Source organism: Bos mutus, chromosome 7, assembly GCF_027580195.1.
Source record: "Bos mutus isolate GX-2022 chromosome 7, NWIPB_WYAK_1.1, whole genome shotgun sequence".
In the NCBI taxonomy this organism is placed as follows: Eukaryota; Metazoa; Chordata; class Mammalia; order Artiodactyla; family Bovidae; genus Bos; species Bos mutus.
The window spans coordinates 89,504,537-89,519,142 of record NC_091623.1 but is presented as its reverse complement, the minus strand read 5'-3'; the positions used below and the strand labels follow the sequence as shown (position 1 = coordinate 89,519,142).

At 41.4% G+C, this 14,606-nt stretch overlaps 1 protein-coding gene across 2 annotated transcripts in view; it reads right to left on the bottom strand.

The window, feature by feature from the left end:
* KDM3B (lysine demethylase 3B) overlaps positions 1–14,606 on the bottom strand; it is a 57,668-nt gene that overhangs the window by 18,100 nt on the left and 24,962 nt on the right. For both annotated transcript variants that reach the window (XM_070374410.1, XM_070374411.1), the window contains 5 exons: positions 10,901–12,137; positions 9,807–10,008; positions 6,438–6,652; positions 5,515–5,667; positions 235–342 (listed from right to left, as the gene is read on the bottom strand). In XM_070374410.1, the coding sequence (XP_070230511.1) occupies positions 235–342; positions 5,515–5,667; positions 6,438–6,652; positions 9,807–10,008; positions 10,901–12,137 (1,915 nt within the window). The remainder of the gene's footprint in view (positions 1–234; positions 343–5,514; positions 5,668–6,437; positions 6,653–9,806; positions 10,009–10,900; positions 12,138–14,606) is intronic.

Here is a 14,606-nt window from a genome sequence, read left to right as displayed (position 1 = left end):
AAAATGACATCTGAAAAGCAACCAACCCCTATACCCAGCAAGGTGAGGCAAAGTATGTGCCCTGGTTGCATACAATCAATCTAACATTTCTGAAGATTCAAAGTCTCAGAGAAATCTTGTGAAGCTTAAAAACAGTCAAGCTGACATAAACCATTTTACCAAATTTTATAGTGTATAAATTATAACTTAAAAATATTTTTCTCCCACCAAATCTAAAAAAGGAATTCCTTTTACCTGTGCCAGGGATTATCTGTGTGGGCATGAGATTCTCTGGCTCATGGGACTGTCCCTTTGCACACTTCAACCAGGAGAAAACCTCTTCATCACCCATCTCTTCTGTCTCTGAAACGGAAATGAACGACTTTCCTATTTATGAGGGTCACAAGATGTATCTCTCTCAGTGAGTGAGAGTTTCAGACTCTAAAGGCCAACTTTCTCATGGGTCAAAGAAGATCACAGCTAATTTTATTTATTTTTGGTTGTACAGTCTGTGGGACCTTAGTTCCCCAATCAGGGATCAAAGCCATGTCCCCTACCGTGAAAGCAGAGTCTTAACCACTGGACCACTAGGAAGTCCTTAACTTTAAAAATACTGCTTCACTGAGGTATAATTTACATAAAATTAGTTCAACAATTTAAAGTGTACACTTCAAATTCAAATATGTTTGAATTTCGACAAAGATATCTAGTTGTGGAAAACAGTGCAACGTTCAGAATTTAAAACATTTGTATTCCTTCCCAAAGCTGCCTTTAGCCCTTTGCAGTCAATACCCTTTCCTCAACCCCTGGCCACTAATGATCAAATTTCTAACACTAAAGTTTTACTTCTAGAATTTCCTATTATTGGAAACATATGGTATGTCTTCTGTCATTTGTGTTGAGATATTTTCATTTGGCATAATGATTTTGAGATTCATCCATATTGTTCCATGTATAAGTAATTCATTCCTTTTTATGTCTGAGTGATGTTCCATGGTTTGGATGTACCACATTTTGTTTACCCACTCATGAATAGTTGGACTGCTTTCAATTATTGGTGAATAGTTGGATTGTTTCCAATTATTGGCTATTACTGAATAAAGTGCTACACATATTCAAGCACAAGCCTTTGTGTGGACATATTTTCATTTCCCTTATACATACTAGTAGAATGCTAGTTGATGTTTAAATTTATAAAGAAATAGATAATACTGTTTTCCAAAGTGATGGTACCAAATTGCATCCCTACCAGCAATGTTTAATAAGTTTTAGTTGCTCCATATCCTTGACAGCACTTTGCACTCTCAGTTTTAAAAATGTTATCCATCCTAGTGGGGACAGTGGTTTCTCATTATGGTTTTAATTTGCATTTTCCTAGTAAGTAATGACAGTTTTTTCCATGTGTTTTTCATTGACCTATCTTCTTTGATGACGTATCTGTTCAAATATTTTTCCCATTTAAAAACTGGGTTGTGGGGACTTCCCTGGTGGCACACTTCCAGTGCAAGGAACTTGGGTTTGATCCCTGGTCCAGGAAGATTCCAGATGTTTTTCCTTGTCTTTTTAACGTTCTGATTTTTTGGCTGTGCTGGGTCTTAGATGCTGCGTGGGCTTTTCCCTAGTCGCAGACAGTGGAGGCTACTCTCTAGTTGCAGCGTGTGGGCTTCTCGTTGCATTGGTTTCTCTTGTTGCAGAGCATGGGCTTTAGGGCACTCGGGCTTCAGTAGCTGTGGCACACAGGCTCAGCAGCTGTGGCTCCCAGGCTCTAGAGCACAGGCTCAATAGCTGTGGCGCACGGGCTTAGTTGCTCCACAGTATGGGGGATTTTCCCTGACCAGAGATTGAACCCACGTCTCCTGCACTGGCTGGCAGATTCTTTCTAATTGAGCCACCAGGAAAGCCCTTACCTGTCGTTTTTTGAGATTATGTATCTATCTAGTTATTTTGGCTGTACTGGGTCTACTGTAGCAGGGGCTAGTCTTCCTTGTGGTATGTAGGCTTCTCACTGCAGTGGGGTTTCTAGTTGCAGAGCACAGGTTCTACACACATGGGCTTCAGCAGCTGTAGCACCTGGGCTCAGTAGTTGAGGCTCACAGGCTCTAGAGTGTGGGTTCAGTAGTTGTGGCATATGGGCTTAGCTGCTCCACAGCATGTAGAATCTTCCCGAACCAGGGATTGAACCCATGTCCCCTGTGTTGGTAGGTGGATTCCTATCTACTGTACCACCAAGGAATTCCTATATTGTTATTACTTTTGCTTTAAACAATTGTTTTTTTAAAAGATTAAAAGTAAGAAGAAAGTCTTTTATGTGTACCCACATGTTTACCATGTAGCACATTCTTCATTCCTTTGCATAAATCCAAATTTCCACATTGTATCATTTTCTTCTGCCTGAGTCACTACCTTTAACTTTGCAGAATGGGTCTGCCGGTGATAGAATGATGAATTCTATCACTTTTTCCATTCCTGGAAAACGATTTCACCCTAGAAAGATACTTCCACTAGGTATGAGTTCTAGGCTAATAGGTTTATTTTTAGCACTTTAAAATGCTGTACCATTGTCTCTAGAGTATAGTTTTCTGACAAGTTAGCTATCATTCTTATCTTTGTTACATAATGTGCATCTTTTTCCTCTTGTGCTTTTCAGCTTTTCTCCTTACACACTTTTTCAGTAAGTAATTAGGACATGCTTTGGTGTGTTTTTCTTAATGTCTTTTTTATTTGAGGATTATTGTTGGACTTGTAATGTTATAGCTTTTTCATCAAATTTGGAAAAATTTTGGCTTTATTTTTTTCAATATTTTTTCTATCTCTGTTCTCCTGCCCTTTCTCTTTCTGGAACTCCACTTACTTGTTTGGGAGACTACCTAATGTATCTGGTAGTTCAACAGGGCACTCTTCAACTTATAAATTTAAGTCCTCTGTCTGTACTTAGTTTTTTATAGTTTTTATTCTATGTCTTCAAGTTCACTGTTTCTTCTGCAGTATCTAATATGCCATTAATCCTACCTAGTGTAATTTTTTTTTGAGATACTTTTCAGCTCTAGAAGCTTCATCTGGGTCTTTTACATGTCTTCTATGTTACTCATTATGTTTTCCTTTATGTCCAAGCATATTAAAAGTATTTTAACAGCTGTTTTAAGGTCCTTTTACAATAACTCCATCATCACTGTCATTTCTGTACTTGTTCTATCGATTGTTTTCTTCCTCCCAGATTACTGGTTGTATTATACTGGTTGCATTATTCTTTTCTGTACACCAGATCTTTCTTCACCAAATGCAGAGCTTTGTGAGTTTTATGTTTCAGAGTACTGGATTTTGTATAATCCTTTAAAGAATGTTTGGTTTTACTGTAGCGTATAACTAAGCAATTTGCAAATGAATTTGATCCTTCCAAGTCGTGCTCTATACTTCATTATGGCAGCTCCAAAGCAACCTTATTCTGGGACTACGTTAGTCCTACTACAAAGGGTGTGACCCCTTTGGACTCTGTCCAATGTCTCTCCACTCTGGCTGGTGGGAATACAAATTGTGAGTTCTGTATACTATTCAGTTGATTGGCTTGAGGACAGTTTCCTCTGATGCATGTGCAGACCACTATACAATAAAAAAAAATTGAGATGATTTCTCTAGATCTGGTGTTCTTTCCGTAGCACTTCACTACAGTGCCTCACTCTTCTAAGATTTTAATCTCGGTCTGAACTTGTGAGATTGCCAAACTCTATTTTAATTGCCTTTCCCTGTGGTACAGGCTAGAAACTGCCTCCAGGCAGTAAACTGGGGCAATTGTAGGACTCACCTTGTTTCTTCATTTTTCTGAGGGAATACAGACTCAAGCTGCCTGTTGTCCAATATCTGAAACTGTGAAAGTGAAAGTCGCTCAGTTGTGTCTGACTCCACAGTCCATGGAATTCTCCAGGCCAGAATACTGGAGTAGGTAGCTTTTCCCTTCTCCAGGGGATCTTCCCAACCCAGGGATCGAACCCAGGTCTCCCACACTGCAGGCAGATTATTTACCAGCTAAGCCACAAGGGAAGCCCAAGAATACTGGAGTGCAGAGCCTATCCCTTTTCCAGTGGATCTTCCCGACCCAGGAATTGAACCGGGGTCTCCTGCATTGCACCACAGGCAGATTCTTTACCAACTGAGCTATCAGGGAAGCCCTCTGAAACCGTGGTTTTGTATATTTTGTCTGATTTTCTTATTTTTTATGATAGGAGGGCAACTTCTGCAGAAGTTTATCTTTCATGGGCAAAAGTGGAAGATCTTAGCTATGTAACATGTAGTACCTACTGAATGTGTTAACCATTAGACATACATTATCTCATTTAATCCTCAAAACAATGCTGTGCGGGACATACTTCTATTATCTTTGTTTTATAGACAAGGAAATGAGTCTGAGGGGTTAAGTAACTAGCTCAAGATTACCCTAGTTGGTATGATAAGATACAGAGGTAGGATTCAGATCCCAGTAGTCTAAGCTCTAAATCACTGTTACAGTGGTTACACTGTATCATAGAAGAGGGAAGAATGATGAAGTCAAGGGGAAAGGAAGATTCTTGGCAGCTAATAAGATAAAGCAAAAAGAAAGTGAAGCAAAGGGTTTGAATAGACATTTTCCCAGGGAACATAAACATAGGGCCAAAAACCACATGAAGATTCTCAACATTAGTAGTCATCTGGGAAATGCAAATTAAAATCACACTATATACTACTTCACAGTCACTATGATGGCTATAATCAGACAGATAATAACAAGCGTTGACAAGGATGTGGAAAATTTGCAATCCTCATACATTGCGGGTGGAATTATAAAATGGTGCAGCTACTTTGGAATACAGTTTGGCAGTTTCTGAAAGGGTTAAACATAGAACTGCCATATGCCCCATCAATTCTACTATAAGGTATATATTCTCAAAAAAATGAAAACATACATCCACACAAAAACTTGTAACAAATGTTCACTATTCATAACAGCCAAAAGTAGAAACAACCCAAATGTCCATCAACTAAAGACTGGATGAAGAAGATGTAGTATATCTATACAATGGAATATTACCTGGCAATACAAGGAATGAATTATGTGGTATAACATGGATGAAACTTTGAAAGAGTATGCTAAGTTTAAGAGGCCAGTCACAGAAGGCCGTATATTGTATGATTCCATTTATATGACATGTACAGAATAGGCAAGTTGATAGAGACAGTAAGTAGACTCATGGTTACCAAGGTTTAAGGGGGGTAGGAATAGGGAGTGACTGCTACTGAATGCAAGATTCATTTTTGGAGCAATGAAAATGAAATTAGATAGTGGTGACAACTATATAAACTTGGGAATATACTAAAAACATTTGAAGTGTATACTTTAAAAGTTTTAACCTTCTCAGTTAGGCTGGAGTATTGGCAATTTTAAGACCTCACAATGTGACAAAACATAAGCTAAAGAAGGAGCCCAAAGCCATTTTTGCTTCAGTTTCCAAGTCCACACCTCCACTGACATTTTACCTTCAGCCGTATAGGACAACATTTGCTCACCACTGCGCGGTCGGCTTTTCCTGAGCCTGTAACAGTCAAGGCAGACCCCAAATCCGCATTTGCGACAAACCCAGTGGATGTTGAAGAGGGTTGTTTCACATACATCACACATCTCCCGTACACCTCGGACCGCTCGCTTCCATGCCACTTTCTCTGGTGGAAAAAGGAAGAGGAATACTGTTGGCATTGATCATCCTGAGCGAGAGCAAAAGATCCCAGATCCACTGATTCCCATTCAAGCGTTTTGTCTAGCAATTAAACTCAAAGATTCATGAAGTTCATATTTCTATAATTGTAAGAGAAACAAAATACATGGAATTTCTAATATTTCTGAACAAGTGTCAGTGAGAATGAATGCCATATGTTGTCACTTACGATACTATAAAATTTTCAAATTGAGGAAGCTTGAAATAAGAAGATTTTTCTCTTAAAGTATAGGGCACAATTTTATAGTACAATATTCCTTGGTCTAGAAATAGGGTATAGTATCTCACAGACATGGAAAACCATAAATGTATGAATAACATGGCTTTAAGGTATGAAACACAACAACCAGTAGCACTTAATCTATTCACAAACCATAAAGTACTTACTGACACAAATTAGTTCAAAGCGAAGAAAATATTCAGAGTGAACCAAACCCAAATAGGGATCAAAATGCAAATTATGGCAACTGTGCTACAAAAATGAAAGACAAATAGGGAAGGAAATTTTAGTCTGTTAAATGCCAAAGACGGAAAGACTGAGGACTGCTAGACACAGGTACTGCTTTAGCTATTCAATTTACTTCATATAGAAGTTTTAGCAGGCTTAATTCATCCATAGAAAATGTTATCTGCCACTCATTCCACACTTCACTTGAAGCAAAAGAAAATGAGTTTCCAATTAGAACTGCCTAGAAGACAAGCAAGAGGGGGCCTTACGGTGTGGCTCCACCATCATCATGGCCTCTTTCTCAGACATCACAAGTTGGCAGAACTGGTCTCCAACATTGGCCAGAATGTATTTTGAGGTTTCTAGGTCTATTCCTTCTGCTAGGGAGGAAGAGGGAATCCACAGGTTCATGGCATCAGGGTCACTTTGCTGGGGACTCAGAAACCCTTCCACTCGGAGTACCCCTTTTCGAGTGAAGATCAACCTGAGATAGGAGGATACACAGTCAAATACATAGTACATAGCAGCAACCATGCAAACCAACACCCACTTAAAAATCCTACGACCTAAAAGAAATTGAGACTTAATAGGAATCAGGCGGAGTTAAGAACTTGTACCATATTCGACCAACACAGTATGCACTAATAGAAAGGCTTATTGTTAACACTTATTAGATCCAGGTTCTTTGAAGAGCTGAATACCACTTTCTCTAACCACTTATTCCATACCAGCAACCACACCAGTAAATGTGACCAGAGAAAAATACAGATCTGTGCTCAATGTCACACTTGAAATGCCTGTTGACTTACATCAGGTGAGCCTTTAATGCTTGTTTAATATCTTCTTTCTTTTCAAAACTCCAGTATTATTTTCCCCACGAGGACCTTGCTAATTATTTCACTCAAAAATTCCTGCAAGGAGCCAGAAGAGAGAATTCCCACAAGCTCCCACCATACTATCACACATTGCTATACCTGCCCCCATGTACTCCATCTCGTCTTCTGCTACTATGGATGAACTAGCTCCCAGTGAAGACCAATCTCTCCACCTTTGCTCTACACCTCATCCTCTTGCATAGGCATCCCTTCACTAATTCTCTGTTCTACATCTATTTTCCTCTCTTTTTGTCATTGTTCAGTTGCTTAGGCGTGTCCCACTCTTTGTGACCTGATGGACTGTAGCACGCCAGGCTTCCCTGTCCTTCACTGTCTTCCTGGAGTTTGCTCAAAGTTATGTGCATTGAATCGGGGATTTTCCTCTCTACTGAATCACTCTTGTCAGTATTTGAATATGCTATCTCAGTCCCCTTGATCCCACATCCTCCTTCATTTATCTGTTCGTAAGAGCAAAGTTTCTTAAGAGATTTGTCTATACTGATAGTTACCAGTTCCTTTCTCTTTTATTTTCTCTTAAACCACAACATTCAGAAGTTCTCTTATCAATCTACCAAAACTTTATTTTGGCTGTGCTGTGTGGCATATGACATCTTGACTTCCTGACCAGGGATGGAACCCACATCCCCTGCAGTGGAAGCATGAGTCTTCCACTGGACTGTAAGGGAAGTCCCAAAACTGTTTTTGACAAGGTCATTCCCTCCTGTTAAATCCAAAGGTCATTTTTTGTCCTTAACTGACCACACCCAATCACCAGCTTTTGCCAGAGTTCATTATTCCTTCCTAGAAACACATTCTTCAGTTGTCTTCCAGAATACCTCACTGGCTGTTTCTTCTCAGTCTCCTTTACTAGTTCTTCCTCATCCTGATTTCCCTGGTAGCTCAGACGGTAAAGATTCTGCCTGCAATGCAGGAGACCTAGGTTTGATCCCTGGGTTGGGAAGATCCCCTGGAGAAGGAAATGGCAACCCACTTCAGTATTCTTGCCTGGAGAATTCCATGGACAGAGGAGCCTGGTAGGCTACAGTCCATGGGATCGCAAAGAGTTGGACATGACTGAGTGACTTCACTTCACTTCCTCATCCTGAAACAGGAGGGAAGAGAGAGGGCACAGACTTTAAAAGAATGACATAGCCCAAGGACATGACATAAACTGATTAGAACAAACAGGTCCAAGATGTCAGAGTGACTTCCACTAGACCTTTGAGCCCCACTCCAGTACTCTTGCCTGGAAAATCCCATGGATGGAGGAGCCTGGAAGGCTGCAGTCCATGGGGTTGCTGAGGGTCGGACACGACTGAGCAACTTCACTTTCACTTTTCACTTTCATGCATTGGAGAAGGAAATGGCAACCCACTCCAGTGTTCTTCCCTGGAGAATCCCAGGGACAGGGAAGCCTGGTGGGCTGCTGTCTATGGGGTCGCACAGAGTCGGACACAACTGAAGCGACTTAGCATAGCATAGCATAGCATACACTCATCATAATACATCAGCAAAGTAAACTGCCACACCCACTTGTGCCATCACAGTTCTGAGGCCAACCATCAAAGACCAAAAAGAGGGCAGTGGCCCAACTCCTGGAAATCCTTGCCCTTTCCCAGGATGACAGAGGATGAGACGGTTGGATGGCATCATAGACTCAATGGACATGAATTTGAGCAAGCTCTGGGAGTTGGTGATGGACAGGAAAGCCTGGCATGCTGTAGTCCATGGGGTCACGACTGAGTGACTGAACTGAACTGAATTTCCCAAAATAGTTGGAATAATCCCATTCATTGTTGTTGGTCAGTTGCTAAGTCATGCCCAACTCTTTAGGGCCCCATGGCATCACCACATGTGGGATCTTAGTTCCCCAACCAGGGATTGAACCTGTGCCCCCTGCAGGGGAAGTGCAGAGTCCTAAACACTGGACTGCCAAGGAAGTCTCCCATCAAGTCATCCTATTTATATTGTAGCCTCTCTAGCCTCTCCACATATCAATCCTCTTTCCCTTATCTTCCTCATAGTTAAACTTGTTTTTCTTATTTATTATCTGCATCCCTTACAAGCCTCTGGAGGGCTGGAATTCGATGGTTTTGTGTACTGTTTAATCTGCAATGCCCACAACAATGGCTGGCACATATTAAATTTTCAATACACGTTTGCTGAATAAGCGAATCCATGCCACATGGATAAACCACTTGGATTTCTTTATTTAAAAAACTAAGGACTCTTGAATGATTTATTAGAAGAAATTCCTCTTCTAAGTTTATCAAGCAGAAGCAAAGTGAGTAAATAGCTATTGTTTGGTAAAAGCAAAGGACATTTCAAGGATTTTCAACAGTTATCCCTATTTTAAAGAAGGTTCACATTATCTCCTAATCTTACTTCCCCTTCTTTCTTAGGGGACTTAAATTACTCTAGCACTAAAGAGGAGTAACTGGTTAAGCAAATCTATAATACAAAATGGCATCCTTCTGCTCACATCACTGGTTTCAAATGGAATTCAAGTTAGGAAGAAGAACACAGTTCAGGGGGCAGCAGGTGAGACTGTTAAATTTAAATTCTCTTAAGGACGAAGTCATGTATCATTTCACAACCTAAATAACTAATGGGATGGCAGAACCTTAGCACAGACTCTGAGAGCAAGGGAGTTTAGGAAAACAAGAAAAAGATGCTGAAATATGTTTACCGATTCAGAGAAAGAGTGGAAGTTATGAATCACTAAGGAAACTGGGAAGGAGATGAAGAGAGGAGTTTGGGTACCTCCGGAAGTGAAAGAAGCGGCAGGCCACAGTGGAATCATCTTGCTCCTGCTCCTTAAACTTCCGATACCGCTCCAGGCGGCACTCACGACACTTGTGCAGGTGAGGGGCTACATTGATGCAAGACCCATCCTGCAGGAAGGGCTCTCCGGACTGCTTCAGCTTCTTTACTTTGCTCACATCTTTCAGCACTGACTGGCCCACTGTGAGAAGGCAGAGCGAGAAATGGTTGGTCATGAAAGGTTTAAAAGAGATGCAAAAACATAATCCTCCTGAGGACAGACATTGTCCTGACCTGAGTCACTCCTCCTTGCACTGGATGGGCATGAGCCCATCAGGTCCATCCTTGGCACAAAAGGAGCAGAGGGAACAAAGAGGCTTCAACTGGGAAATAAAAACCATGGAGAATTTGTGGGAAGTACCCCATGACAATGAAACAACTCTGAGTATGGGTGAGGAAAACTCAAGAAGGCAGAAGGTAGCTTCTTGCCACCAGCCCCTCAGGATATGACTGTTCTACTAATCAAGAACTCTTGGTGCTTCTATGGGAAACCAAATCCTAATGAGAATGGTGACTTGCCATTTTCTTAGACACTTGTCTTTACACAATTTCAGACCATAACCTCACTCCACAGGAGTTAACGGCTTTTGAAAGACGTTTAAAATCATAAATATGTGACAGAGAGGAGCAAACTGAGGAGCGGTTCTCTTGCTTCATCAACTCTACTAAAGGCTGCTATATGAGAATAAAGACTAGTACTGAGTAACTCCCCTAAGTTCATTAAAGGGGAAGGACCAAAGGCAGGAGAAATACACTAAGGGAGGAAAGAGTTCCTGACCAAAATTAACAGACTATCAAGACTTTGTGGGATTATCATTAACAGGACAGATATCTCTCTTATAGTGCTGGTTTAGATCAACCCTGCCTTGAACCAGATGAGTTGATGAGGGATCCCTACTGCACCCTTTGGACTATGTAATTCTATGAGATTATAGGACTTTCCATCAAAAAGAGGGCCTCTGCTGCCCAAGAGCACAGCAAGCATTTGAGGCAAGTGCCAGAGCCAGGCCCATGGATAATCTCAGCAGGATCACCTTTCAAGGGAGCAGTCCGAGGCCGGCCCTTGGGGGCCTGCTTCCCTTTGCCTTTTCCCAGCAACAGCTCAGCACTGCGTTCCCCATTGGGGCCCAGCTTCCCCATCAGGTGTTCCGGAATCCCCTTTAGACCGGTCTTGGCTTGGAGCTGCTCCTCAGAGTCGCTTAAATCTGACAGGTCACTATTGGTACTGGAGTCTGAGTCCTGTCTGCAAGCCAAGCTTCGCTCATCCAGTGAGAACCTTTTCACAGCTTCAAAAGGAGCTTTGTTCTCCTGTGAAAAATCTGCTGGGGAGGACAGAAAGCTGCCTGAGTGCCTGCCAAAGACGTTACTAAAGGTTTTAAGGAGAGGATTGTCCTGCTGCCCAGGCCCCACAGTTGGCCTCTCCTCTGTGGGGCTGGAGGAGAGAGTAGGCATCTCAATGGGCTGGGTGAGGCCGCTGGTGGGTGAACTGGAGCGGCCATTCCCCATGGCAGAGAGGCTTGGCCCCCCAGTGGTAAGAGCTGAGCCCAGAACACCAGACACCAGTTTGGAGGAGTCAGTTGTGATGAAGAGGGTTTTCTTCTTTGCTAAAGATGCTGAATCTGTAGAGGAGTGAGACTCGGGCCAGCTGGGTGCTGCCTTGGAGGTGACAGTGGTAGCAGAGGAAGAGCTACCTGATGCCTGAGATGCAAAGCTGCTGAAAGGACTATGTTCAACTTTCTCCACAAATGCCAAGAAAGGGTTAGAAGGCTCTTCTCGGGACAGTTTAGGGGGCTGTAAAAATAGATTTTCATGACTGTCTGGGGTGCGGGCATTTAGGAGGCTCCGTGGGAAGGCTGGCGTGAGGGTGGGCATGGACTCTGCAGGCACTTTCCGATCCACAGAGCTGCCAGCCTTAGAGCCTGATTTAGTGTCTGCTCCAAGAGTGGATCTTCCTTTACAGAGGCTCTCAAGGCTTTGTTTAAATGAGTCTCGACTGGAGGAATCATCAGCCAAATTCTCTGAAACGGTAGTGAAGTAGTTACTGGTGGGTAAAGTTTGGGACATGCATTGAAAAAACAAGTTTTTGGAGAGATCAGAGTCTTTCTGAGACTCTGGTGCTGGGCTACAGCCAAAAGAGAAGCCCAAAGGTTTGTTCTCTGTGGCAAGAACCCCATTGGACTGGCTCCTTCCACTTCCAAAAGTCAAAGCTTGTGATGAACCCGGGAGTGATGCTCCAAATCCAGAAGAGGCCAGGACAGAATTCCTTGAATTCTGAAAAGAAGATAGCCAGAGTTAGTGATGCTGGCTTCCTTGACAATCTTTTGATACCTTCTTGGACCTAGGCTAACATTTCTTATGGGTCAATCAATTTTTCTCCTCTACAATTCCAGGAAAACTGCTCTTATAACTGTTACTTTGCCAGGAAAGAAAACTGCCACAGACAACACAGAGGGGTCTTTAGCAAGGTGAGACAGAAATGGCAGGATGAAATGATACCCTTGGTTGTTAGCCAACTGACTGTCAAAGCACCAGGAGGCTGTGTAGGCTTCTAAGTTATCTATTTAGAAATGAAGACTCTGTCAGGGAACTGAAGAAAAGGGTTCCTGAATGTAAATGAGCTTTTAGTCTGAAATAGAGTGAAATATTACTAGTGACCCTGTAATATTAATTTACCTCAAAGACTTTAGGGGCTATGGTTAAAGTTTTGGTTGAGTTAAGTCATTGCAAATTGCCCACTCTTACAAAAGTGACTTCAGCCCTATGAAAAGCTCATTGTACATTAAAGAAAAGTATCTTTGTCTGAAAATCGCTAAGATGGACCCAAATCAACGTATAAGCTGAATTATCTGTTTCTCTTAAAGTTAGATCTAAAGGTGCTAAATTAAAGAGGCATACCAGTTACTGAACACTTCTGTTATCATGATTGAACAAGTCTCCAAAGTGGAAAACTGTAGATACTGATAACACCCACCAACAAAAGCACTCAGCATAACAAACTGGAGAATGAAAAAAAAATTCTTTTTTTTATACCTTAAAAATGCTAACTTCTGCAATTGGATAAAGAAGGATGTGTACATAAAGAGGGGTTAGAATCACTTTCATATACTATATCACATACTCATATATGTGGATAATACAGAGAAATATCCATAGGTAGGTATAAGTACTTACATAATACTTATATTCACTTTAAAGTATTAGAAATAAAAATTATTTCATGACTGCTTAATAGATATGGAGTTTCTCTTGGGGAAGAAGAAAATTTCTTTATGTGAGTAGTGATGGTTGCATAACATTGTGAATATATAAATGCCATGATACTGTACACCACAAATTGTATAAATGGTAAATTTTATGTGTTAACTTAATTTTTAGAAATGTAACGTATATCAGATAAATGAAAGGGTGTTGTTAAAAAAAAGCGGGGTGGAGGATCTCTTTAACTATGGATCTCTTTAACAGTGGATCTCTTTAACTATGTAAGAGGAGTCTACATTAGGACTTTCTTTGAGGGTGGCCAAGAGGCATGAGAGCCAGGCAGGCCTTCTATGGCTTGCCTCCAGGTGACATCTGCTACAGAGACCAGTTCAGGGCATTTCAATAACTTAGTTCATTCTCCTTTTTTCTTTTCCTTCCCATTAACCAAAAACCACTGACTTAAAATTCCTCCAAATAAAAAGAAGAGAATAGACAGACACAGCACTGATGCTATGCTGTTGTTTCACTGGCTGGATCTGGCCAGGTCCCTCGACACCTGCGTGACTGCAAGGAATGAGCATAAGGATCTCAGGTTTCGCTACTAAAGTTACCCTCTAAAAATAAACACACACATGGACTTCCCTGGTGGCTGAGTGGTAGAGAATCCTCCTGCCAGTGCAGGAGACATGGCTTCCATCTCTAATCCAGGAGGACCCCACATGGCCGTGGAGCAACTGAGCCTGTGCATCACAACAACTGAGCCTGTGCTCTAGACCCCACAAGCAGAAACTGCTGAGCCCATGTGCCTCAACTACTGAAGTCTGAGCACCTAGAACCCATACTCTGCAACCAGAGAAGTCACCACAGTAAGAAGCCCTTGCACTGCAACTAGAGGAAAAGACAAGGCAGCAATGAAGACCCGCACAGCCAAAAATATTAAATAATAAATAAAATTATATAAAAAATACACACATGAATGAAAAATAATTGGATGCTCTTTCATTTTCCTACAACTGATTAAATTTCAAATCCTTTTCTTATAAGAAAGTGATGACAAACTGATTTCAACACAATTTTCAGAGCAGGAAGTTTCCTGGGGGGGTGTGTCCCTGGTTCATGATGGAAATATCCATTTCTGTACTTTTAAATCATATCCCAAGAGAATACCTAGGCTAACCCACTAGTAAAGTTACTGATACAATCACAGAAATTTCTCAAACCTGTTTGGAAAATGCCCTCTGAATCCGCACTTCATCTATTCAGCTTTGCTACTCCAAGAACAACAGTATTCAGTGGATCTCTTCATGAAGCATGTAATACTTGCTCTGTTTTGTAATCCCCATTTACATCTATTCTGCCTTTGACATGGATTTAATTTTAATCAATTTGGGCAATATGATGACTTAAACAGAGGAGAAATCCACATAAGATCCCCACCTAGTTCTCTTGGGAATGCTGGTAAACTAACAGAGAACAAATCATGAAGAGTGTAAACTTTGCATTTACAGGCCTTCTCTTCTTCTGCCTTGGCACTTCACTTCC